We start from the raw sequence: 24,594 nt of genomic DNA, 5'->3' as shown, positions 1-24,594 counted from the left end.
CAAATTAATGGGTGCAGAAACCTCGTCTAATTACTTAACTTTAGCGTGGTTCGCTTTCTAAATAATTTCTAAAATAAGATCGTCAGAAATTTCATTTTGATTTCAATTTTATGATATTTATGGTTCTAAAAAATTGTTCAGTTGTAGATCAAAGTTCACTTCAGTTCAACTTTCCTTTGCATATGAATGCAACAGTTCGGCAGATGAAAATTTCACTTACCTTCACAGAGAAAACAGTTTCACCACTTTTTTCGCGCTGGGATTTTCTTTCCTTTCCACAAATAACACTCGAAGCACACAAGCCGAAGTATTATTATCACAAATATGTAATTTTTATTATTATTAAAATTCATAACTGGGTTACATACAATAATGACTTTTTACAATTTTGCTAATATGTCAGAGAGAGAGAGAGACTGTCGTCTTTTCGGGGGTGTTCTTCTCAGCTGTCGTCTACACTTGCTTTTTTATGATTTATTTTCCACAATTCACCTCAAAGGGGATTTTTCTCAGCTTTTTCGTTTCGTTTCCTCCGAGCACGATTCAAAAATAATAGATTACAATTTCTGCACTTGGATTTTTGTGTCACGCGTTCTGACTTGGTTTTTCTTAGTACGTTAAATTTAATCGATAATAATTAAAATGAGTCGTATAGCACATTTCGACTAGGTTTACTTCTTTTCATTGATTTTTTTTTTTTCTTTTGTGTGAGTGTGTCTGCGTATTATCGGTAATCGTTATAGCAATTTTCAATTCTCCCATTTCTCCTCTAACCATCCTTAAACTCTACCACCAACATCGGTTCTTTATGCACTTTCCCGTTTTTTCTTACTTTTTAGTATACAGTAGGACTTCACTTGAACTCCCATTATTCACTCACTCGCTCACTCACTCGTTCGTAGCACTCATGCGGAAAATAAAAAGCTCTAACAGGTCAGGAAATTTCATGTGATCCCCCGCGTGCCGATCTCGAGTAGCTTCGGCTCGTTGTTGTTCAGCTGGGACTCCATCGCGTTGATGTTGGACTTGAGCCGCAGCATCTGCAGCTCGACTCGGGCATTCTCCCGCTTAAGCTCGGTGATCTCCTCGTCCAAGGTTAAAATGTCCTCACCTCCTCCACCGCCACCGGCTCCCTGCCCTGGCCCTGTCCCGGTGATTACGTTCGACTGCGACTGCGACTGTGGTGGCACTCCGCCTCCTCCTCCTCCAACAATTTGACTTGCGCTCACCGAGGAGTGATCGTTTTTGGAACGATGATCATCCGGCGCCGTACCACCGAGGACACTGCCCAGGGACGGTGGTCCCGTTACGATAGCCGAGCCGCCGCTTGTACCGAGCAGTCCGTTCTTCGTCGGATTGTAACCCGTGGCCAGGTCTGCTGAATCAAGAGAGAGGCGGAGCTTTAGGACACACACACAGACACAGAAGAGGGCTACTACTACTAGAGTCAATCTTCGATCAGCTTACCGTTGAACGATTTGGCTGTCGCCGACGAGTTCATCAGCACTTCGTCGCTGTAGCGGGCCTTCTTGCTGGCCTGTTGACCCCCTCCTTGCTGTGCCGTCGGACAGCTCGCGGCCGATCGATGGGTACTGAAGGTACCGTCTACGTGTCCGTTTCCGTCGCAGCCCGGCGTCGGACAGGTGAACGGTTCGAACTTGCCGGCCGCGGCCTGCGCCATCGCTGCCTTCGCCTGCTCGATCGTGCCACCATTCTCCAGGATATGCATCTTGTTGCGGAACGCAATCGGACAGCCGGACGCACTGTTGAAGATAGAAGAGCATTGGGTCAGAAGTTCGGGACAAAGGCTGCGAAGTCTGCGCGGGTGCGGTATCGAGTGCTACGGCAACGGCAGCGGTGCCTACCTTCGGTGGGACAGGAACTTGCCCGTCGAGTGGCCGGATCCGTCGCAGCCCGGAATCGGACATCTGCTTTGATGAAGAAGGTGCCAAGGGTGGTGGTGCGGGAAGAGAGAGAGAGAGAGAGAAGAAAAAACAAAAAGGTAGAAAACATGGAAAGATTTTTTCTTTCCGAAACAGGTGGGAAAATATCATCGAATTGTGACTTGACCTTACCTGAGTGGTTCGGATTCCTGTCCATCGCGGGGCTTGCTTTTCGGTTTCGATGCACGGGGACAACCGGAGAGGCTCCGGTGGGAGCTGTAGTTACCGGTGGCGTGGCCGGATCCGTCACAGCCAGGCGTTGGGCACTTCAGCTCCTGCGATTGCGAAGGGAACTGCGGCCGTTCGAGGCGCTGGTAACCTGTGAGACTGGGGAAAGAAAAATAATTTATTATTGATTGGTAGTTTATCACCTAAACTGAGAGTGTTCTGAGACTAACACTGGAAGCAATACCTGATCCTTTTTTACTCAATCTGTAGTTCTTTAATATTGAGCTAAATCACTCTGGAAAATGCACCAGCCGATAATCTTGAAAAATTAAACCGAAAGTGTTTCTTCAAAATATCCCAAAATTGTTTTCCTTTATCAATATAATTCACAAAAAGTCTGGGAGAAGAACAAATCTCAAAATAATTCTTGAAAACTGTAGGAAAGGGTTCATAAATGAATGTAATATCGTAATAAGTCAAAGTAGAATCTAAATAGTGGGCAGGAAAAAGACACTACAGTGAATCTGAACAAGATCTAGGAAGAGATAAAAAAAGTCTTCAAAAATTCGGGGAATGATTCACACTTATTGAAAGAACGTGTTTCAAAACTGTTTCAAACAAGTATGTTGAAGTTTATATACAAAAAAAGTGCCTCGAAAGACATTACAGAGATTATGAAAAAATACTAGAAAAGAGCTAGAATGAAAAAATATCTAGAAAAAAAACTAAAAACAAAGAAGGGTTGAACACTCTAGGTAAAGTTCTTAATGAAAAACAGGAAGGTTGTGTGCAAAGCCACGACCGCAAAGTTGAAGTAGAATACTTTTACAAGAAAGATAACCCGGTTGCTTGCGTGTCAGTCATTTTTTCTAGTAAATAAACGTTAACTAATCAGATCAATCGAATTTTACGCTTCAACAAGGATTGACCATTTTCAATAATATAGTAAGTTGCTTGTCATGGTTGGGGCTTGACAATTTTTAACTTTTGAGATGAAATTTTTTCGGATGTCGTGCCCATGACTGAAGGAAAAGATAATTCAGTACGTTCTGATAGATAAAGTAAAATAAAGAGATAAAGATAAAGTAAAAAGGAGATAAAGTAAAATTTATAACTTTTTCCAATTTAAAAATGAAAATAACTCAAGAGAAAACATTAACGGTTTTTATATCATCCTGAAAAGGACAATTTGTTGTTTAATTTAGTATCGGATAAAATGCCGATTACATCCTTGCGTTATCACCGACAGTGCGTTCAAAGTATTCGTTGTGATAAAGTGAACAATGAAATGCTGATATAACACTCAAAACTAGACGGCTCACGCGTGGTCAAAAAGAGTCAACTTTTCATTGAATGCATTTACTAGTGCCCACTATCGCACAGAGACTCCATTTCACTAAAGTGCCTCACTGCATCATCCGCTATCGATGCTGAGATCCGCTGCAGTTCGCTATCCATAGTCATGCCACAGTTGTGGTCGCTATACGCTGCTGCCATTGGTATCCACTGTCCCTGCATCAGCTGGCCCAGCTGCTATCGTTGCTGGAATCCGCTGCAACTAGTGCGCTATCCATTGCTACGCCACAGCTATGGCCGCTTTCCGCCATCGCTGGTATCCACTGCACTGCTGATGCTGCTGCTAAGGGAGGACGACTGCTGTTGTCGCTGTCTAGAACTATTATGAGCGGCTTCGTTGTTTAGGTTTATCTGTATTTTTATGCATTTGTTGGGTATCTTACATGTTATTACAAAGTTCAAGTGATATACTTTACTGTTTACATCTTTGGTGCGTGAGTTTTGGTTACTGTTTTGCTATCCTTTTTTAATAACAGAGAATTTTAATCCAAAGTTGACCACTTTGGTGGCGTTTGTTTGAAAAGGAAACTACTTAAGACTACTATTTACAGCTTAAATCTAACTTAACCTACTATATACAAGCCGCTTATTAGAGCGTATTCTGAGTGCTGACATTTATGTACAAATTTAGTTTTGGTTTCTGTAATTTTGGCATCTACTCTTGGAGTAGCTGCTTCTTGGTGGAGGTCTGTGATCCTGGTATCATAGGGACAATCGAGAATCATCCGCAATATTCTGTTTTGTGCCACCTGGATTTTGTTCCTGTGAGTTTGTGCACATGACTCCCACACCGGAGCTGCGTAAAAGACCACGGGGGCAATTATTTGTTTGTAGACTGCCAGTTTGTTTGTTCTTGAGAGGCGAGATCTGCGACAAATAAGCGGGTATAGTGACCGAACCAAAGCTGAGCACTTAACCAGTGTCCTCTCCACATGCGATCGGAAAAGAAGTTTCTCGTCGAATAGCAGTCCAAGATAGGTAACTTCGGAAGACCACTCAACCCCTGTACCGTTCATAACCACAACGCATGATGGAGGGGGCTTCAGTTTGGGGGATTGTCGATGAAGGAACATTATTGTCTGGGTTTTGGAAGCGTTGATCTTGATTTTCCAGGTGTTAGCATACTCGACAAAGGCGTCTAAGCATCGCTGAAGTTTGTTGGTGATCTCACGAGGCATTCTTCCCTTGACGGCAATTGCAGTGTCATCTGCGAACAGAAAGAGCACGCAGCCATCTCCCAGGGAAGGAATGTCGGAGGTGTAAATGTTGTATAGCAAAGGGCCCAGCAGACTGCCCTGCGGGACCCCTGCTGGGATGGAAAAAGTATTTGATAAACAACCATTCAGCGATACCCTGAACGACCTCTGCCGAAGGTAGCTACAGATGATTTTTGTCAAATATGGTGGAAAGTTGAAGGCACAGAGCTTGTATACCAGACCGTCATGCCAGACATTGTCAAACGCCTTTTCGACGTCCAACAATGCCATGGCTGTGGACTTGGATACAGCCCTGTCCCTTCTGATGTTGTTCATCACCCGCACCAGCTGGTGCGTGGTGGAGTGACCCTTCCTAAACCCAAACTGTTCCGGGAGTAAGATGTTGTTTTCCTCAGCCACCTTCATCATGCGGTTGAGGATCAGTTTTTCAAACAGTTTGCCCAGCGATGAGAGTAGGCTGATCGGACGGTAGCTTGATGCTAACGTCGGATCTTTCCCGGGTTTGCGGATCGGTATGATCTTGGCTATCTTCCAATTGCTTGGATAGTAGTGCAATTCCAAGCATTTGTTGAAGATAGAGCTCAACAACAGGTGAACCCTGTTGCTGAGCTTTTTAAGACCATATTGAAGACCCCGTCAAACCCAGGAGCCTTCATGTTCTTAGTACTCATCAGCGCTGAGCAAACCTGTTCTGCTATGATTTTATGTTCTTGAGGAACGGTACAGGGGGAGTTTTCGAGGTCGCGGACGCACTGCTCGACCTGGTCTTCCATTGGACTAGCCATGGTCGAGCCAAGCAAATGCGATGAGGCAATGTGATCGCCTACCGCATTTGCTCTCTCGACCGGTGCAACAAGAAGCCTCTCTCCGACCCTGAGGGGAAGAACTGGTTTGGGGTGCGATTTCAGCACTTTGGCTACTTTCCAGAATGGTCTGGAGCGGTCGTCCAAACTTTGGACTAAGCGTCCAAAATTTTCATTCCGGAGTGAGACCATCCTGGAAGCAATTTGCCTATTCAGATCGGTCACCTCAAGCTTTATGTCCAGATCCCTGGTCCTCTGGAACTGGCGTCTACGCACATTCCGCAATCTAATTAGCAGCCGGGTATGGGAATCAATAACAAAGAGCTTACCCCTCACAGGAACACGTCGCACACACGCCTCGTCGGCCACGTTTATGGCTCGTTGGAGATCCTCCAACGCCTGGTCGATGTTTTCCACGCTGTCGAGCGGCGGCGCCTCATCGATGTTGTTGTCCACCATTCGAGCAAAGCGCTCCCAGTCGACATGATGGTAATCTTTCCGCAGACAGCTGGCAGGAGCAACACCGATCCCCACCTCAGCAACGACAGGTTGGTGGTCTGAGCTCAGATCGTTGTGGGCCACTGGTTTGGAGAGCTCGATGTTGGCCAGGAAGAAGTCCAGGGTTGAAGGGTTCCCCGCTGGGGAGATGAAAGTCGGCTCATCCGGAAACTGCACCGTGTAGAAGCCATGCTGCGAGTGTTCGAAGAGTTGGCGACCGTTCTGATACTACTTGGCTGTACCGTTGCTGATACTACACTGGCGAGGACAGTAGACGACGATGAACCGGATGAACCCGGTAGCTGATTTGACCTCCACACTAAGGGCTTCGATGATGGCGGTGTGGATGTGCGGCAAGATTATATATTTCATCCCCTTTCTGACGATGATCGCGATACCACCCCCCCTGGAGTTGGTGCGATCGAGACGGATGATGTTGTGATCCGGCAGCCAAAAACTGTCGCCGGACTTTAGGTGGGTCTCTGTGAGTAGACCCACGTCGATGTTGTACTTGCGGAGAAAGTCAGCAAGCTCAATGTTTTTTGCTCTAACAGAGCAAGCGTTCCAGGTGACGATGGAGCTGGGTTTAGGATCCATATTGGATAATAAATTTACCGAGCACATGGATTTGCTCGGGCTTGTTGCGACACGCACGAAGGGCATTGGTCATGCTGCTACAAATTTCTAGCAGCTCATCCGCAGAGTACTTCTCGGACTCAGCGCTCAGTGGTGTTGTTGTGGGTGGACGCCAGTAGCCAGGAGGGGGAGGCGACCGTTGACCGGCTGACCCGCCGGATGGTGAGTGTGGAAGGTCAAGTTGCGTACGCGTACTTGGTTGCCCTGCTTGCTGGGATGAACGCAGAGGAGGAAAATCTTCCGCCCTGAAGACCGGTGGTTTGTCTTTCTTCCTGCTCGGCTGGTTGGTTGACGACGCCTGCTTGCGGATATGTTTGAAGCTCTCCCTTTTCGGGCACTGTCGATCAGAGCTCTGGTGATCACCGCCACAGTTAGCACACTTAAACTGTACCGCACCAGCATCGTCCACAGGGCAATCCGACGTAGAGTGGTCCTTGGCGCAGATGTTGCAACGCGGTTTGATGTTGCAGTTCTGGGTACCGTGACCGAAGTTGAGGCACCTCTGACACTGCGTAACGTCTCGACGGCCTCCTCGATAGGGCTCCCAACGGATGATAATGGAGAACAAAGAGCGGATGGCTCGCAAAGCGCTCAGTGTAACTGTCCCTTTTGGGAAATGAACCAGAAAGAGGCAGTCCGGGTATTTCCTTTCATTTTCATTCCTGCGTTTGATCGGATAGACAGCAATTGGGGCCAATTTGTACCGATCCTTGATTTCGGCACCGATCAGCTTGGGGTCGAAACATGGCAAGCCTCTGATGACCACCTTGAATGGCTTTTCCCCAGGAATGTCGTGGGTGAAGAACTCAGATTTAGAATTTTTCAAAAACTTCGTGGCCTTCTCAAAATCCACCTTCGTGTGGAGCATAACCTTCGTACCGATGCCGCATAACTTATATTCAGCTGCTACGCCCAGCGATGCAAAGTCGCTAATGAGCTTGTTAAGAGGAACGTTTTTCACTACCAGCGGGGGAAGCTTCACTTTCACCGTATTGGGGCTGGCAGAATCCGGAACATCAGTCGGCCCGCCAAAATCTCCAACGTCGCTAACGTTTGTCACCGTGTCGCAGTCAGCCACACTTTTCGAAGTGCAACTGCTTCCGCCTGGTTTCTTCTTTTAACTGCCTACTTCAGCAGCAGAGTTTTGTTTCGCAGGGCTCGAGCCTGCTCTTCTCTTTTTCTTTGACATCACACAGCGATGCAAGCGACGAACTGTCGCACAAAACGGAATAAAATGTTTAACTAACCCGGCTTTTCAGAAATAGAACTGTACTTCTCAACAGTCTGAGAGCGAATGATATCTAATGAGGAGCGACTTCGGCTGATACAGGCTCTTATGTAGGCCTAATAGCATGTTTTCAATTGCAAGGTATATGATTCTGTCGACCGTGCTTGGGAAGCAATCATATAACGACCAATCAGAGGTCGAAAAACAACGAAAAACGTTTTGACAAGGCTTGACTATTTTCAATAGTACAATAGTGTGAATAATAAAATTACAATTATCTTCTTTTGGGAAGAATCTTAGAAGATTTTCCAATCTATTGCTGCAAAAACGAAGGAAATCCATCGAATACTAACCGATTTATTAGCATTTGAAATTGGACATATATTTTACTTTTTTCGGTTTTAGATTTTCATTTCACATCCCTATGTAGCCGAACTTCCTGAGAGAAGTATTCTACTTCAAAAACCTCAAAAAACTTGACTGAAAAAATTTTTGCAAACGTTGGAAAAAACCCTAAGGTGCTCCGAGTGTACCCTGGAAGATTATATTTCTACAATTGAAGTTATTGAGAAACTCCAAAACAAGGTTTAAAAGAATCTGAAAAGTCTGGGAGAGATCCAAATTTCTTGGAAGAATGCTGCACGATTCTTAAAAAAGGCCTGGAAGTATATAGAAAATTTCTATGAAGAAAATCAGAAGCCTTCAAAAAGATTCTTAAAATGTTCCGAATATTTGTTCTCGGAAAAGTCTAAAAAAAATTCTCAAGAATGTTAAGCCCCGGCTAATAAAGTACTAGATATGTCTCCTGAAGAGAGTCTCAAACATACAAGTGAGAGTCTAGCAGACGTAGGGAGAAAATCTGGAAGTATTCTGACATAAACCCAGATATCTTAAGCAAAGGTTTAAAAACGTATCGGAAAATTGAAAAAAAAAAACAAATAAAAATAAAAAAAAACGGAAAGAGGTTCAAAGGGAAGAATATAAAATTTGTGCTCTAAGCTACGACCGCAACCCAGTCAACATTTTCATACGTATAATAATGTTTTGATTCTAATATCCGCACTCATATATATCATACAATTCATACAACTTATCTATTAAATAAAAATAAGTTGGTGTCTGTATAACGGCATTTCACTCGAAGTAGAATCAACGGATTTGGATGATTCTTTTTGTGTTCGTTTTGTCTTCATCTTCGACGAGTTAATAGGCCATAAAAATAACAATAATCAACTGATAAAGTTAGAAAAAAATATTGAAATATATTTTCGGTTTTTCCGCCTTTAACTCCAAGAACAACGTCATTAGATTATTATGATTGCAGGCTATGACCGGTAGACAAGTTGTTGTGGCGTCGTCGTTGAGTAAACAAGCACCTGTTATTGATTCACATATTATGTGATATTCGTTTTCGTTGCCTACTACACCTTTTCTATGCAAAAGAGCTATAGCGTGGTAGCAACAAACTCGACAAGCATATGAATACTCTCAACGTGGCTTCGATTTTGTTCAAGGGCATATGCTTGATAATGTAAATCTTATTTCTGGCTTATTTGAAAAAAGTTGCAAATATTCGTTTTATTCATCTGTTAAATGAAAAGATAGAACAAGAATAACACTACATGTGCGATGATTTAATTTTCCATTGCTCGGATCTAATCAATCTGTTAAATTCTCTCTAAAATGCACACTAACTTAGATCATTGACATTTGCTCATGCTGCAATGATTCTGTTAGCTGGTAGAAGAAACGTGTAGTTTTTGCTTCTCAAAAAACATTGATTTCTGTTCATGTTTCGTTAAATAGGCACTATTGCATTCCTACAAATCTCTGGATTTACAATTAATTGTTGAATGTTGAACTGAAAACTATAATGTTGCGAAGTGTCAATTGCACTGTGCTTAGGCAGCAGATCTGCCTCAAAAAGCAGATGAATATAAATGTCATTGAAGCGAAAATTTCGAAGCTCCGTGTACCTACCAATTTACCATTTAATTTCAAATGTCTGTATGTACCTTCGCGCTTCGCAGTTGGGTGATATTCGATAATGCCCAAAGCCCTGATAACTGGTGGCATTAAACCTAAAACATGCATATTCTCGCATAAACAGCTTTATGTCACATGGTCACGTGAAAAACAATTGGTATCATGTATGTTTGAAAAAAAAAAAAAGGATACCCCAAGAATGGTTGGCCATTAGGTTTTGCGAGAATTTTTGTTCAGGACAAAACCATATTGTCACTATGCCATGGCAATAGCGAAAATCAACTGGAAAAGTTATAAGACGTTAAAAACTAACCCTTGATATTTCCCGCCCTTCTGAGATTCTGAGAGGTTTTCTGTAAGTTTTAGTGAGTATCGATTTTATTTGCCTTTGATCGGAAAAATTCGAAACAAGTTTTCATCACCGGGGCGTACTTAAACGATAGCCTTCATTTTTTTTAATATTTTATGGAATAGTTCTATGCGATTTTCGTATTGGTTTCTGTTGATTCCATTTAAATTCAACGTCGGTTTCTGTTAATTTGTTCTGTGACTGTTTTTCAAGAAAGAAGAAGACACTGTCGGTACGTAATAAACATAATAGATTAAAAATAATAATATGTTTTTGCAAGAATTCTGAGGAGTATTCATACTGGTTTCAGTTGGTTTCGATTAATTTTCTTCCACATGTAGTGGGAATGCTTCCTAATGAAGATACCGCTAAGGGTATTTTATAAAAGGAATGTTCCCTAATCTACATGATCAAACCGATTCTTGCATATCTCCCAGTTGACTTTGACAAATTTCTGCTGTGGTCGAAGTGTTTTTTGTTCAGATGAAGTTGTCGTAAGTGGAATGTTCAAATACTTAACATGCCGTTGAATTAAAATTAAATTAGTTGTTTTTGTTCCAGTTTTGCGAGTTAAGACACGAGTAGTAGCAGGTCAATAAAAGTGTCAGGCTCCGCAACACTGTTCGGATCGGTTAAGAACAAGACGAGCTCGAAATGCACGACGTTCGACACCCCATATATCTCAAAATCGTTAGTTACACACTTAGTATCCATAGTCTTTAAACGAGTCTTGAACAAAAGAAAAATAAAGTATAATAACTTAAACACTCAATTGAGAGAAAAATGCTAATCAAATATTTTCAAATACTACTACTTTATGCATTGCTGCCACTACCCGATGTCAAATGTCCTTGAAGCGACAATTCTGACAGGAAACTACAAAGGAGAAGTCGTAATAATCCCGCGTATCTCGATTACTCCTACCGATTTGCCGTTAAATTTTAAACGTCTGCAATTTCCCGTGCGTCGCGCATTCGCGATGACTATTGATAAAACCCAAGGACAGTCACTGAAAATCTGTGGCATAAAAAAAAGAATGACTGTTAATTTTCAGTTTATAATGTATTGAAATGATTTGATTATGGTTGAAAGGTGCTTCATAATGTTCAATGAAATAAAAACGTAGAATTTTAAGAGCGCAGGATTGAAAAAAAACTAAAAACAAATCAGATCCAAACATATCGTAGGTATGTTTTTTAGCAGCAGTTAGATATTTCAGTTTTTGCAAAACAACAGTCAATAAAACTCAAGGCGGCGGTACGAAGTTTGCCGGGTCAGCTAGTACGTAATATTTTGGAGGCGATATACGTACTGAGGAATGATGGTATGCAATACATTGATATACTTATTAATATACGATAATATCCGATAAAAAGTGATTTGTTTCACACTGTCTTACAACTCTAAGCCTACAATCGTAAATCGGTAAAACTTCACCATGATGTACGATTAGAGATGAAATTCTGCGCATGATAAAAAGCGTGTTATACGATTTCGACTTCGTTGAGCTTTATTTGCGATAGTTTTCATACATTGATATACGATTTGTGGTTGACTGGGAAGGTTGACGTACAATTTTAACTGTCGAATCTCTGCTGCGATGCTAGAGCAAAATCAGTAAGGAAACCTTCCCTTCGTCGTCGACACTCACTAAAACGGGAAGACTGCGGCCATCACGAAAATGTGACCATCCGTCGTATCGACCACTAGTAAAATGATTCATTTGAATGGAAGCTAGCGGTTATATAGTCCGAAGAGTGCATTCTTGTTTGAAAAGGTATAATATTCTGTCCATCGCGCTAGGAAAAGCATTGATGAATCGTATGCATGGGTGCAGCTCAGCTCTGATTGGTCGAAATCTGCGAATTATAAAATCTTGACAAATTTCAGCAGTAAAATAGCTGCATTGCGTAGCTTTTCCAATCGATTGCTGCAAGAACGAAGAAAATCCGTCGGAAACTAACCGAATAATAAGCATTTGAAATCGGACATGATTTTGTCCCCTATTTCGATTTAAGATTTTTGTTTTAAGCTCCAAGAGACGAAGGATAAAGATTCAAATCCAGATTCTCGAACATCTCGAGAAGAAGTTTCAAAAAAAAGTCAGTATGGTTAGTATGTCTTAAGCCAGTATGGAGTGAGTTTCTACAAGGCTAGGAATCTCAAATAAATTTGGAAATATTCTCAAAGATTTTTCGGATCAGTTTCAGAAGAGTTGTTTTAAAAACAGGCTAGAAGAGCAAAATCGAAAAATTCTGGAGACATTTAAAGTAAGTCGAAACAACTCAGAAACATGTTTCGAAATATAAATGTCCAGCGCATACCTGGAAAAAAATTTCTAAAAGTTAGAAACTGTAAAGGTATTTTTTAATAATTTAGAAAGATTCTAGAAAAACTTTTTTACAGCTGCCTGATACAACCTAACAAAGTAGAAGTAATGTCTCAAGAGAGAGAGAGAGAGAGATAGAGAGAGAGAGAGTCTGAAAATGTCTGGACACAGTTTGAAAACTTTGAAAAATGATTAAGAAAAAAATGAAAGAATTAGGAAACGTGAAGCTAGAACCTGTTTAGAGATCAGACAAATTTAAAAAAACTATATAAGTAGGTAAAACTCAATAATGTTTACAGAGAACAAAAAAGCAGATATGATAATTTCTAGACAATGTTTCGAAAGGACCTGTAAAACTGTAAAGGAAGACTTGAAAATGTGAAGAAAAAACTGGAAACCAAATAAACCTTGCTGCGAAAAATAGCTAAAAGAATCAAAAGAAACTAAACTGAAAGGATGGAACGAATTTTAAAAAAGTAAAAGTAGAAACTAGGTAAACAGCATGCTTGTCATGCTCCTCAGTATGTGAAAGGAAAGGAGAAAAAATTCACCGCGCACTTCCCTTCCAGTATGTGCCTGCGTGTAGCAAATGCTTTCACCATACTGCTTCTTTCTCCACTCCAAAGTGTTTCAACCAGCTTACAGAGAGACAAACACACTTCCAGCTCACCCCACATCTGATAAAAACAAGAGAAGTGAATCACTCTACAGAGAAAACGCAGAAGTACACAACAGTGTCCACTGGCGAGTAGTCCGGAAGGTGAAAAAAAACCCACTGGGCAAAAATGTAGTCCTCGTGTAGCTACACTGCGAAATTCAGATTTCACCGCAGTGCGTTCAGGAAACTCAGCAGATAAAAATCGTTTGTCGCTCTCTTCTAGCATGAGCGATGATTCGCTCTCTAGTGTGACGGCAGTTGTTTTCGCAGTGCAAGGTGTTCTCCTGCACTCTAGAGGTTTTCTGAGAAGAAAAGACAACCATGGTAAACAGCGCTCGGTAAATAAAAATAACGGGCGTCATTTTTTTGTAAACTTCGGTTTTTATCGTTTCCTTCGCTGAATTCTCAGTAAATTGAGGTTAAGCTGCGATAGCTTGGCAATATGCATTACCAAGCTTGAGCATCCTTTCTCAATGGGTATATTAGATAAAATATATGGAAATAGTCACGGCAATTTCAAAATAGTCTCGTAATATCTTAAAAATGTATGAAATAACTTGTGCCAGGAAGAATCTTACTGCAATAACTTAAAAGAGTAAAAAATAATAACAATAACTATATGGTGCGTAACTGAGCTTTCAGTTCGTCATTAGATGGCTCCAACAGTAAGAAGTGGTCGATTTTGATATATCTGAAGCTAAGACTTATGGTAAACCAAGCGATTTTGACACGTTACTGATTTTATTGTGGTGTCATATACTCAAAATGTCTAAGTTTGTACCAAACAATCGTCATTTGCAGGAGTATTACTTTTCTCCAGCTCTCTCAAAGATATTGGAGGCTAAAAAGCATCGAGAGTTAAAAACTAAGTTTACGAAAGCATTGCTCTAAGTGAAACGACGTGCCGGGATTTTTTTTTTGTCGCTTTAAAGCCAATAATTTCGATGTTTACGACTTCTCACGTAAAGGAAGGCCAAACAGCTTCGCTGAACTAGAAAATTGCTCGATGAGGATCCGTGACAAACGCAGGAACAGCTTGCTACCCGTCAAGCCGATCAAACCCGTCAAACGATTACATGCTCTATGAATAATTAAAAACATGCAACTGCAGATCCTTATGATTTGAAGCCAAAGGACGTTGAGCGTTGTTTCCTCGCCCGTGAATAGCTAGTCCAGCGACAAAAAAGGAAGGGTTTCCTCCATCACACCGAGACGGGTTTAAAAAATAGATTTATTATGATAACTTAAGGAACCAAGGATCGTGGGGTCTGCTCGGCCAAGCTACTATGTTATCGACTCGGCCGAAAATCATGCTGTTTGGTTGGTGGGACCAGGTCAGTGTTATTTATTATAAACTATTGTAATTGAACGAAACCATCCCTGGATAACGGTACCGTGCGAAAAAAGGCCAAAACACGAGCAAAGGCATGAAAAAGTGATTCTACTGCATGACAACGCTGTGTTTCATGCTGCCAAATTTGATAAAACTTACATGGAAACGGTCAAATGAAATATCCTATCTCACCCTCCATTTTTCCCAGATATTGCTCCGTCAAAAAAAAATTAAATAAAGTTACATTTTTATTTGAAAATCAGCAAGTGCCTAGTGCATGGTGTCTCTAATAAAAAAAATATTCAAAAAAATCAGCATCGCTCTAAGGTTCGTCATTCGAAAGCTTAAGGTATAATATGCTATTAAAATCGAAATGTTCTATCTGCGGGTCTAGAACAATTTCTTTCATTCATTTTTTTTTTGTAATTGAAAAGTTAGTGAAATGGGAACTATGAAGAGGTATCAAGGGTCTCGGATCGTACTGAAACTCTCTGGATTTGATTTCTTCAGGTGATGGAACAATGTCTCGCATAATTTCAGCCTTTTCGAAAAAGGGTTAAATGGGGTAAAGAAAAGCCTCGAAAATTTCGAGTCCGAAATCTACTGATATGACAACATAAATGCTGTAACTTTCAGTATTCTTGATAAATTTCTTCGAATTCTGATATAGTAATTCTATCCTATAAAAATACAATGTCGACTATTGAAAATTATTGTTGAGGTTGCAATATAAAAAATTTGCGTTTTTCTTAAAAAACATAGTGATTTTGGAGTTTTTATCTTATCAGCAGAACTATGTCCTGAATCTGAACAATACAATTCATAGAACAACTCATGCGCTTTCATTGGACGTATTTAAAAAATGCAATTTTAAAGAAAAAAAGACAGAGAAGATTTTAATTTTTCATAACATGTTTTAGCCATCGTTTGAACTAGTTTTGGAAGCATTCCTCTCAATAGAGGGGGGATGTTTTGTGATGAAATAATTATTTACTAATATTCATTCGAAATTCATAATGCGTGTTCTGTCACAAGCGGTGACATATCAACTCTGTTACATATATTTTTTTAAATTTTATTTTATTGAAAGATTTTAATTGCTTCCGTAATAAAGTGAATATAACTGTAGAAAAATTGTAAACCTTCTTGTCAAGTTTTGGAAATATTAAAAATGCATGCTTAACTACGTTACACGGTGTATAACCTCGAAGTACGATGCTTCGTATAACACTCCAGGCGTCGTATATTTAAATTTCGATTGGGATAGACCGTCAGAATCAAATATATCTTATATTGTCGTAACTAATACATTGCATTGCATCACTTTCCAACAATTCTTCTAAAAGAAAAAAGCCTATCAAATAACGGTAATAGTAACTTGCTGATTTTTATTGTATGAATCCAGCTTAAAAATAGCTCCGCATAGGTCACACAGACTTGTTTAGCCAGCGCCATAAAACTTTCAAATGGTACAGTAACCATACCGAATTGCAGGAAAATCTACTCAAAGCTACAGCAGCACTATGATTTTAGTATTTCCTGGACATTAAACTGAGTACCTTTTTTCCTCACTAACTCTTTTCACAAAAAAAAACTCGAATGTACAAAATATTCTATGGAACAAACCCTGGAAAGTTAAGCTCGATAGGAAAACATCAATACAAAATGGAGTTGCGCTTTTCGCACCATGGGTTCAAATAATGATTAAAAACATATTTCTTAAACATTTATCACCATTTCACTAGCTTTATTATGGAAATGCTGTGGAGAAAAACGTCACACATGTCTAGTAAAGCAAAATTGAGAAACATCGAGGATCACGAGAAATAAACCTTCTGATGAAAGCATCTTTAAAAATCAAAAAATGTCATTATATTTTGGAGCACATAAGAAGAAGCGTCGGAACATTAATTAAAAAAATTAATTAAAGAAAGTATCTAAAAATTGTCCTCAAACGAAATAGAGAAAGTAGGGTAGGTGAGCCAGTTATGGCAAGTGCACCAGTTATGGCTATATCGCATAAGCGCAATAGTCCCAGTTATGGCAATACTCCATTTAAACTCCATAGGCCATAACTGGTTCATGCCGTAACTGTTACATTTAGGTATTGCCATAACTGGTACTCCTCCCCTATATTAAAGTCTAGAACGGGTTTAGAATAATTTTAAAACGAGATTTGAAAAAAGTCAAGAAAAGGTTCAGAAAGAGTGAAGAAAGACTCTAAAAAGAGTTTTACAATAGTCTAGACTTTATCTTAAAAATTTCCCAACCAACCACCAAAAACTGTAAACAAATTTGATTCCTCTAATGCTTGGGCTCGAATTTTAATAATTTTATTTTGATTTTATTGTAATTCCTTTATTGATTTTTTCTGTGTGCCCTTAGCTCGTAGATACTGACTAGTTTATATAAAATGTCGTTATTAGTACTAATTTTAAGATATAAATAACATAAAATATAAATAACATAAAATATATGCTAGCGATTAGAATTGAAACATCAAAGAAAGCTCTAGAAAAAGCTTAGAATGGAACTGGAAAGAAACAAGAAAAAAGGTCTACAGATCGGTATGAGTTTAAAAATATCTAGATAGAATCTTGATAGAATTTCAAAAAAGTCTTAAATAGGTCTGAAAAAAGCAAAGAAATGAAAATGGATACTCTCTCTGCAAAAAGATTATGAAAATACTAAAGAGAGGTTTATAAGAGTCTGAAAATAAATCGTAAACATTAACAAAAAGTGTAAATAACTATCGTGTCAAATAAAATCTTGACAAAAAGCAAAAGGATTTGGAACACATAGTATGGGTAATGTCCAGAAAGAATTTAGAGAAAGTCTTTGGAATTCTCTAAACGGGTCTAGACAAATTCGGATATTTGTCGTCGGTTTCGTGCAACACTGGCACAAATCAAAAAATATAGTTTCGAGAAAAACGCGTTAGAAAATTAACATCGAAAATTTATTTTTCAATTTTCAAAAAAAATTTTAAAGTTTAAAGTTAATTTCCAATCCCTATCTAACTGCACAAAACCGACGATATTATAAAATGCCCTGAAAAAATTTAGAACGAAATTCGAGAAAGTTGAAAAAATACAAATACAAAATTCAATATTATAAGCAGAGAGAGACGGCTTGGAAGAGTGTAGAAAACGATGAAGATTATATTTTGACTCTTGAAAGAAAGAATATAATCCTGAATGAATTTCAAACAAGTTTGACAAAATTCAAAGTTGCTTTTGAAGGATGAAAAGAGTCTTTAAAATGTATCAGGAAAGACTGGACTTCTTTCCAAGATTCCCGAGAAAATCATAAAAAATTCTACAAACACTCTAAACGAAGTCCACATAGTTTTAGAAGTTATGGTAATGAATTCAAGAAAAAGTCTACAACAACACTATAATAAGGTTGAAATAATTATAAATCTTGCAAGACTTTGAGAACCGTTCGCAAAATATTCCATTTGACGGTATTTTGCTCTACTGTGAGGTTTGGCTAAAACTTCAAAATTATTTAAACCCTTCAAATGGATTTTAGTTCCCTTTCATGAAAAAGTGAGTAAAAAGCTTATTCAAAATATGTAAATATTGAAAAGAAGTAAACAAAATTGAATGTGACCTGGTAAAAACGCCGGAAATGTTAGCAAGAATAAAAAAACAACGAGTCAAAGTAAGAGGAAAATAATGACGCTGCTTTTATTCAAAGACAATTTTTACAGATTGTGGCTTCAAAAAAAAATATCTGGGATGTTGTGTTGAATCCAAATCGTTTGGAATAAACAATATCTTGAGCACTCTCAGCTTTTAATAAAATACATCGAAAAATACAAAAAAATTGAACCTACCCCGCCTTCAGCAGATTATCGTGCGGCGAAATGTGCTGTCCAAGCGCCGGCGGCGTCACAAAGCTTGCGCTGCTGCTCGGCGGATAGCCGGACGGAACCGACGGCGGATAGACGCCACTGCCAAGCGAGCTGGCGTACGGTCCACTGTACTGGTAGGCATTCGGAGGCCCATATCCAGGATAACCGTTAGCGTAGTCCGGTTGTACAACCATCCCGTAGCTCGCGTGCGGACTGTAACCAGCCGAGTACGGCGAAAGATTCTCGCTCGAGAAGAAAGCCTGACCCCGGTCCGGTCCCGTAACGGATGGACACTCACCACCACCTCCGCCACTGGTGTCACGGTACGTGTCCGCGTAGTACGAACCGCCACTGTCCGGAGTGGACTCGCGACTGTAGGAAGCGGACGGTGGCTGGGGTCGAGCGAAACCGATCCCCAGAGGACGCTGCTCGCCGGATGTGCTGAATTCGGTCGGACCAACAACGTCCGAGGAAGTGGTACGCGATTCCGGCACGTCATTCGTATACACTGCGTTATTGTTGTTGTTCGTACTGTTGTTGTTGTTATTATTGTTCGTTGCCGAAGCAGCAGTGGTGCCAGCGGCACTGCTTCCGTTCGTTGCTCCGTTCGTGGTGTTGCGGGCGAAGTGGGGACTCGTTCCACCGCTGGATGAAAAAAAAACACAACTTATAAGTAACGAAAAAAATAAGGGGGAAGAGAAAAATTACCTATTGTTGGAACTGAGATCCAGTGACGCTTGCGGGCTGCTTCGTTGATGTGGACTCGCGCCCGGTTCCGGACTGGTCGACGAGATCTTGTTTGTACGATGATCGTCAGGTTTTCGACTGCCCGGATTGGGGGAGGGCGTTCCGCTGGTTTTGTACGGGATTGGAGGACTCGCTTCCTTAACGCTCAGATTGATCGCGGAGAATCCGGGCGGCATCGTGCCACACGTTGGATCGTAATGATACATGGGCCGGGGATAGATTGGTCCACTGGATTCGTCCATTTCGACTTTCATCATCGGATGGTGGCGATCGGTCGGCCCAGCCGACAGTCCAAGGTGATGCTGAGCCGCTTGAACATCCGGCGGAGCTGGAGGCTCCGCGGCGAGATATTTTTGCTCTTCGTCGATGATGGACTGTGAGTATCCGTACGAGGAGTAGAGATTACTTCGCTGGGGTGGATAACTGGTGTCGTATCGTTCGAAAGCCGTCTGAGGGGCCGGTTCGTACGGACGATGGTTCGTCAGGTGTGATGCCGTCGGATCGTACTCCCCGAGTCGGTTCCCCATCGACGGTGGCGAAGATAGGGTACTCATCTGGGCGTACGATCGACCGTCGTTAAGGTCTGTGTAGCGCAGGTTGTCCCGCGTAACGTACGAGTAACTGTTATCGATCATTTTGTTCGGCTCTTAACTAGCACTATTAGGGTAAAACTAACGAGTATGTTTTTTTTTTCGTTTGAGTAACACTTGCTTAACTTATTTGGTGATATCGGTAAAAATCGTATAGGTATTGCCCTTTTTTTCACTAGGCTAAATTCGCAGTTCAACTCAGTTCACTTTCATCTACGTCACAAGTATTGCACTGTTTTAATCTGAAAAAAGAGAGATAATAGAAAACATTTCCTCATTAGTGGTTGGCTACTTTTCAATGGTCCTGCAAGTCAATAATACTGTTCTGAATTTTCAACTAAATTTGGTAGAACACACATGTAGTGCCAAGACGTCTGCAAATGGATAATCCTGCCCTTCAACAGAAAGGCGACGACGTCGTCGAGGACACGTAAATCACGTCGCAATTCAGTGGAAATCCACCTCACAACAGGCCACCCATGAATAAATGTATGACAATGCGATTACAACGCTCACAAAATATATCAAAACAAGCTTGATCCACCTTTCTTTCCCTACTGTCAGAACGGGAAAATAAAGATGGGAAAAAACATCATCATTTCGTAGCTCTGTAAAGGCTCTGAAGAAACGATAAAGCTATTCGATATTTTTCCCTGTGTGACAGACGACGCCGCCGCCGTCGCCGTCGTCGCGCACAATTCAACCGACTTTATCGTTCGTATAATCAATAAAAATTATGAATGTCACAAGTGCTCTTTACTGTCATCGTCACTATTTTTCCTCGCCCCAGCCAAAGAAAAGAAAAGGGGTTCGCTTCAACTGAAACCGAAACGGCGCGTTGTCGGCGGCGGAGAAGATTCAGCAGCAGAAGGCGGAACGATAAATCATATCCTGCATGTCTTGGGAAATATCCCTGCAGGAGGACAGTTAGCCTTAGTGCAAGGGAGAGAGCGAGCGGAGGGGAGAACACGATTTTATTTCCGTCGCAGAGATAAATATGTATGACGGGTTTGCGTTATATCTGCCGAAACCGTCGCCGTCGCAGCCGCCACCACACTCCGACCGCATACGAACCGACTCAAAGGGGTAAAAGGGGTGAGGCCTCTAGTTGCTCATTATCTTTTTACGGCACTCCGTGTTTGGTATGTGCCTTCAGGGCCTCCAGATTGGCCCGCTTTTTAATGTAACTGAATCAAAACAGCAACAGCAGCAGTGGTTTCGCCCTTCGGGCGGCCACTGAATAAAGTTGGAGCAGGATTTTTAAAGACGGTTGAGCTGAGCTTACAAAATTTTGACATGAGTTTTTAACTGTAATATTCCAAACAACTATCATGCTTTTATTATTGGTGATTTTGCTCCGAAAAACATTACTGGCATTGGATTTGGAATTGTAAGAGATTCTTGTCCTAGAGTTTTTCATCGTACTTTTTAAAAAATCCGCATAGTTTTTTGACTTTGGCCTGGCGACCAAACCTTTCAAACAATGTAGATTACTAATAACTACAACCTGTTATTTTTGCCTGACCGTACAACAGAACACAGTATCGAAATGAGCGATTTTCAAATTTCCTGTCTCGAGTCCTTGCGACTCGAGTAAAGAAAGAATTCGCACGCACTTGGAACCCACTTGCGTGTGTACCTACAAGCAAAGACTAGCCAGCCACCAAATCGAACTGAAATTGATTGAAACTTCCTCTTCCACAAAGCAAAGCCGACCCAATCAATTTGCTTCGCAAGCCAACCGACGGAACAGGAAATCAAAGGAATTAGTAAGTCTTGAAGCTATTTCTTGGTGTTCCTTCCGACTTGAACCGAGCAGCAGCGGTGGTGAGTTTGCATGTCATCACGTGATGAACGACCGACCGGCACATGGCTGCCAGTCAGTTACTCAGTCAGTCAGTCAGTCAAGCCGGTAATCGCTTTAGCGGCGCGTGTTATTTTGTTCTCCTCACGTCGTCGTCGACGTGGACGACTAATCTTGGAAACAATGTTCTTCGCTCGGTAGACGATTTATTGGGGAATATTTTGCGTGACACTCCGTAGGACTGCTCTGCAGTCTTCGGTTTGGTTGACGAAGGCTGACGCGAATGTGACGCGTGATAGGACAAGCGGGCAACAGTGTCACAAAATGTAATCGGTGCAGCGACGTTGAAAGGCCGCTGAAACGATGATTCTTATTTTGTTTGCTTTGCTCTATAAGGTTAACTAAAACTATCCTATGACACTTCGTGGGAATTCAGCGACCGTTAAAGAGCTGTTTGTCTACTTTATTACGACCACGAAACACATGTTTTGGCACTGTGGTTTTCTGGATAAAATGTAATAATAACAGGTAAGAAGCTTTCAGTGGGGTTTTAATCGCTATTTGACACGAAGCTCGCGTGACTGCCTTTGCGCGCTTGGAGCTGATGATGGGCCATGCAATTCTGATTAAAGAAAGAATAATTTTGGGAAATTGCCGAATTGTGTTCAAAATCACGTTTATTAAACTATCCCGAAAAGAAATCGCTTGATAACTTCGTATATAGTGTTCTACAAAATAAACTAATTCTTCACTATTTATCATTTTAATAAAACCTTCAGATTATTGCACTGTACACGGTGACAAAAAAGTCCGGTCACACTTTTTTGGGGTCGCCTGTAGCCTACACGTTGCATCTCTCTGGTGCCATCTATATGTCAAATGGAAGGGTTAACTCTGCTGCCCAAAGTGGCAGAGTTTCGTTTCTGTGCAGTTTGTTTACATTGAGTTGTGAGCCATGGCAGAGTTAAGAGCAGCTTTTATCGCTGAATATGTGAAAGGGTACAAACCCGGACACATATTCAAGCACCTATGTCACAAAATATCAAAAAATTGGTCGCAGTGGTCCCCAACACGGAAAAAAGCACCTAAAACCGCTCGGAATCAACCGGAAATTCGTGTACCGGACCATAAATCGGTACCTAGAGACCGGAGGCACCGCGGACAAGGCACGATCTGGACGACCAAGGTCTGTGAGAACTCCAAGGCTGAAAAAGATTATACGAGACCGGATTCGCCGGAATCCCGCTCAATCTGCACGGAAGCTGGCCAGGAACCTTAAAATGAACCGAGAATCAATCCGCCTGCTTCTGCGCAAGGATTTAAAACTTACACCGTACAAAAAACAGGTGGTTCATGGGGTTACCAAAGCTACAAAGGACAAGAGGTACCAACAGTCGCGGGAGTTGCTCGGTTGGCGCGCAGGTGACGAGATTATTTTTTCGAACGAAAAGCTGTTCGTTTTGGAGCAAACAGAGAGATGCTGGCATCACGGCTAACTAATAATACGTGCCCCGAAAGCTAGCCGTTTAAGTTATTAATTTATAAGTGAATTAAGTGGCCAAACTTGTTAAAAAGTGTCAAGTTGTGATCTGTGATGCTTTGTCTAAGTGAGAAAAGTGAAGGTTTTGTGAAAAACACAGTGTTCTTTGCGTGAAAATAGTATTTTTTCCTCGAATTGCAATTGAAAATTGTAAGGCCAGCTAAGTTGCGTGAGTGTGAGTGCCTTCTTTGTGCGTCGCGCTAACTAGCGGTTCGTTTTTAACATGCGAAAATGGAATGCATGGCGGTGTGAGCGAAGAGAACAATAATATCTGGCGAGAGAGCGAAGAGATTAGTGTTGCGCTGTGCTTGTCGGCGTTTGTTTCGCTGGCATAGGCATAACCAAAATAAAACAGATGAGTATTAGTTGTTGTATCAAACATTTTAAGAATGCATAGGCTCTGTGTGTAGTGGTTTTTAGCGGGTTTAGGACTTTGCCAGAAGTGTAAATGTGTCATCAGTTGGGTGCACAAAGTGGTAGCTTTTCGGTTGCGGGTGGAGTTTTTTTTTATATTTACAAACCAGATTGTACGGTGCACTCTCACAGGTCAAAATTGGCAGTTTTACAATATAGTTTCAAAATTTATCATTCGAGCATGACAATGCGGCATGCGATTGATGCATCGTCTACAATTGTGAGTCCTGGCAGGGCGGTGACATTTAATTCAGTTCTATGTTCTTGTTTTATGATTTTCCTAGCTTTTGGACAAATGTTGATATACATAAGTAACTTTTATTTAATTATGTTGAAATCGTTTTGGGCGTGAAAATAGTTCACGACAACTGAACTTTGATTGCAATTATTTTGGCATTTTAATAATAAACTTGGAACTCTGTTTTGTTTAATATGCTTATTTGCATTTTTTTAAGTTTTTGGGCTATGAATGCATGGAACTTTGTCAGTTTTTATATTCAGTAGGTGTCTTTTGTGCGAAACGTCGTGTCGCGTATGCGTCGGTAGGCCATAATGCCCCGGTGAAACGCATCATCGGCCCGGGTAAGTTTTGTTTATCTAGGGGTTTCCGGAGTGTAGTGGGTACGCTATTGTTTACTTCGGGGAGGTCAGCTCAGTTTCGCGCACGTTATTTTGACAGCGCTCAGTGTAACTATCTTAATACAGCGTTTTCGGAGCTCAATGACCATTACATCGTATAATGCTCGGGTGTGCCTTGTGGATTTTTTTTTACTCGCTCTAACGGTTCTTTGAGCTGGTACCAGTAGTTTGCGTTCGGCGTGCGGTGCGTTTTACGAAATTCATTCGTTTCGAGGTAAATTTTAATAGTTCACGGGATGAAACGCGAAGTTTGGTGTGATACAGACTGTTACCGATTGGTTGCCGATGATACCTAGAAACTTCGATTCTCCTATATGCCGATACAGCGATCGTGATGCGGTTCTATTTATATCGTCTTCTGATGGCCGGTTGCGCAGAGACCGAGAAATATCCATATCGGGCGCGAATTTGTGTAGAAAAGATCGCACCATCAACCTCGATGGATCTAGATCAATTCCTTTCCACTAACACTAATTCCTTCCTTTGATACTTGTGGA

General features: G+C 41.2%; 1 protein-coding gene across 3 annotated transcripts in view; it reads right to left on the bottom strand.

Moving 5' to 3' along the window:
• Positions 1–308: 308 nt before the first annotated feature.
• LOC129732867 (trithorax group protein osa-like) overlaps positions 309–24,594 on the bottom strand; it is a 36,450-nt gene continuing 12,164 nt past the window's right edge. The window contains exons 2-7 of one of the 3 annotated variants that reach the window (XM_055694264.1): positions 19,072–19,942; positions 18,346–19,008; positions 2,076–2,270; positions 1,866–1,931; positions 1,468–1,763; positions 309–1,378 (exon numbers count right to left, since the gene is read on the bottom strand). In XM_055694264.1, the coding sequence (XP_055550239.1) occupies positions 945–1,378; positions 1,468–1,763; positions 1,866–1,931; positions 2,076–2,270; positions 18,346–19,008; positions 19,072–19,745 (2,328 nt within the window). In that variant the 5' untranslated portion in view covers positions 19,746–19,942 and the 3' untranslated portion in view covers positions 309–944. The remainder of the gene's footprint in view (positions 1,379–1,467; positions 1,764–1,865; positions 1,932–2,075; positions 2,271–18,345; positions 19,009–19,071; positions 19,943–24,594) is intronic. The other 2 variants (XM_055694353.1, XM_055694438.1) reach the window with 2 other exon arrangements.

Source organism: Wyeomyia smithii, chromosome 1 (genome assembly GCF_029784165.1).
Source record: "Wyeomyia smithii strain HCP4-BCI-WySm-NY-G18 chromosome 1, ASM2978416v1, whole genome shotgun sequence".
In the NCBI taxonomy this organism is placed as follows: Eukaryota; Metazoa; Arthropoda; class Insecta; order Diptera; family Culicidae; genus Wyeomyia; species Wyeomyia smithii.
Note: the sequence above shows the minus strand (reverse complement) of the source record. Positions and strands in the feature narration are given on the sequence as shown.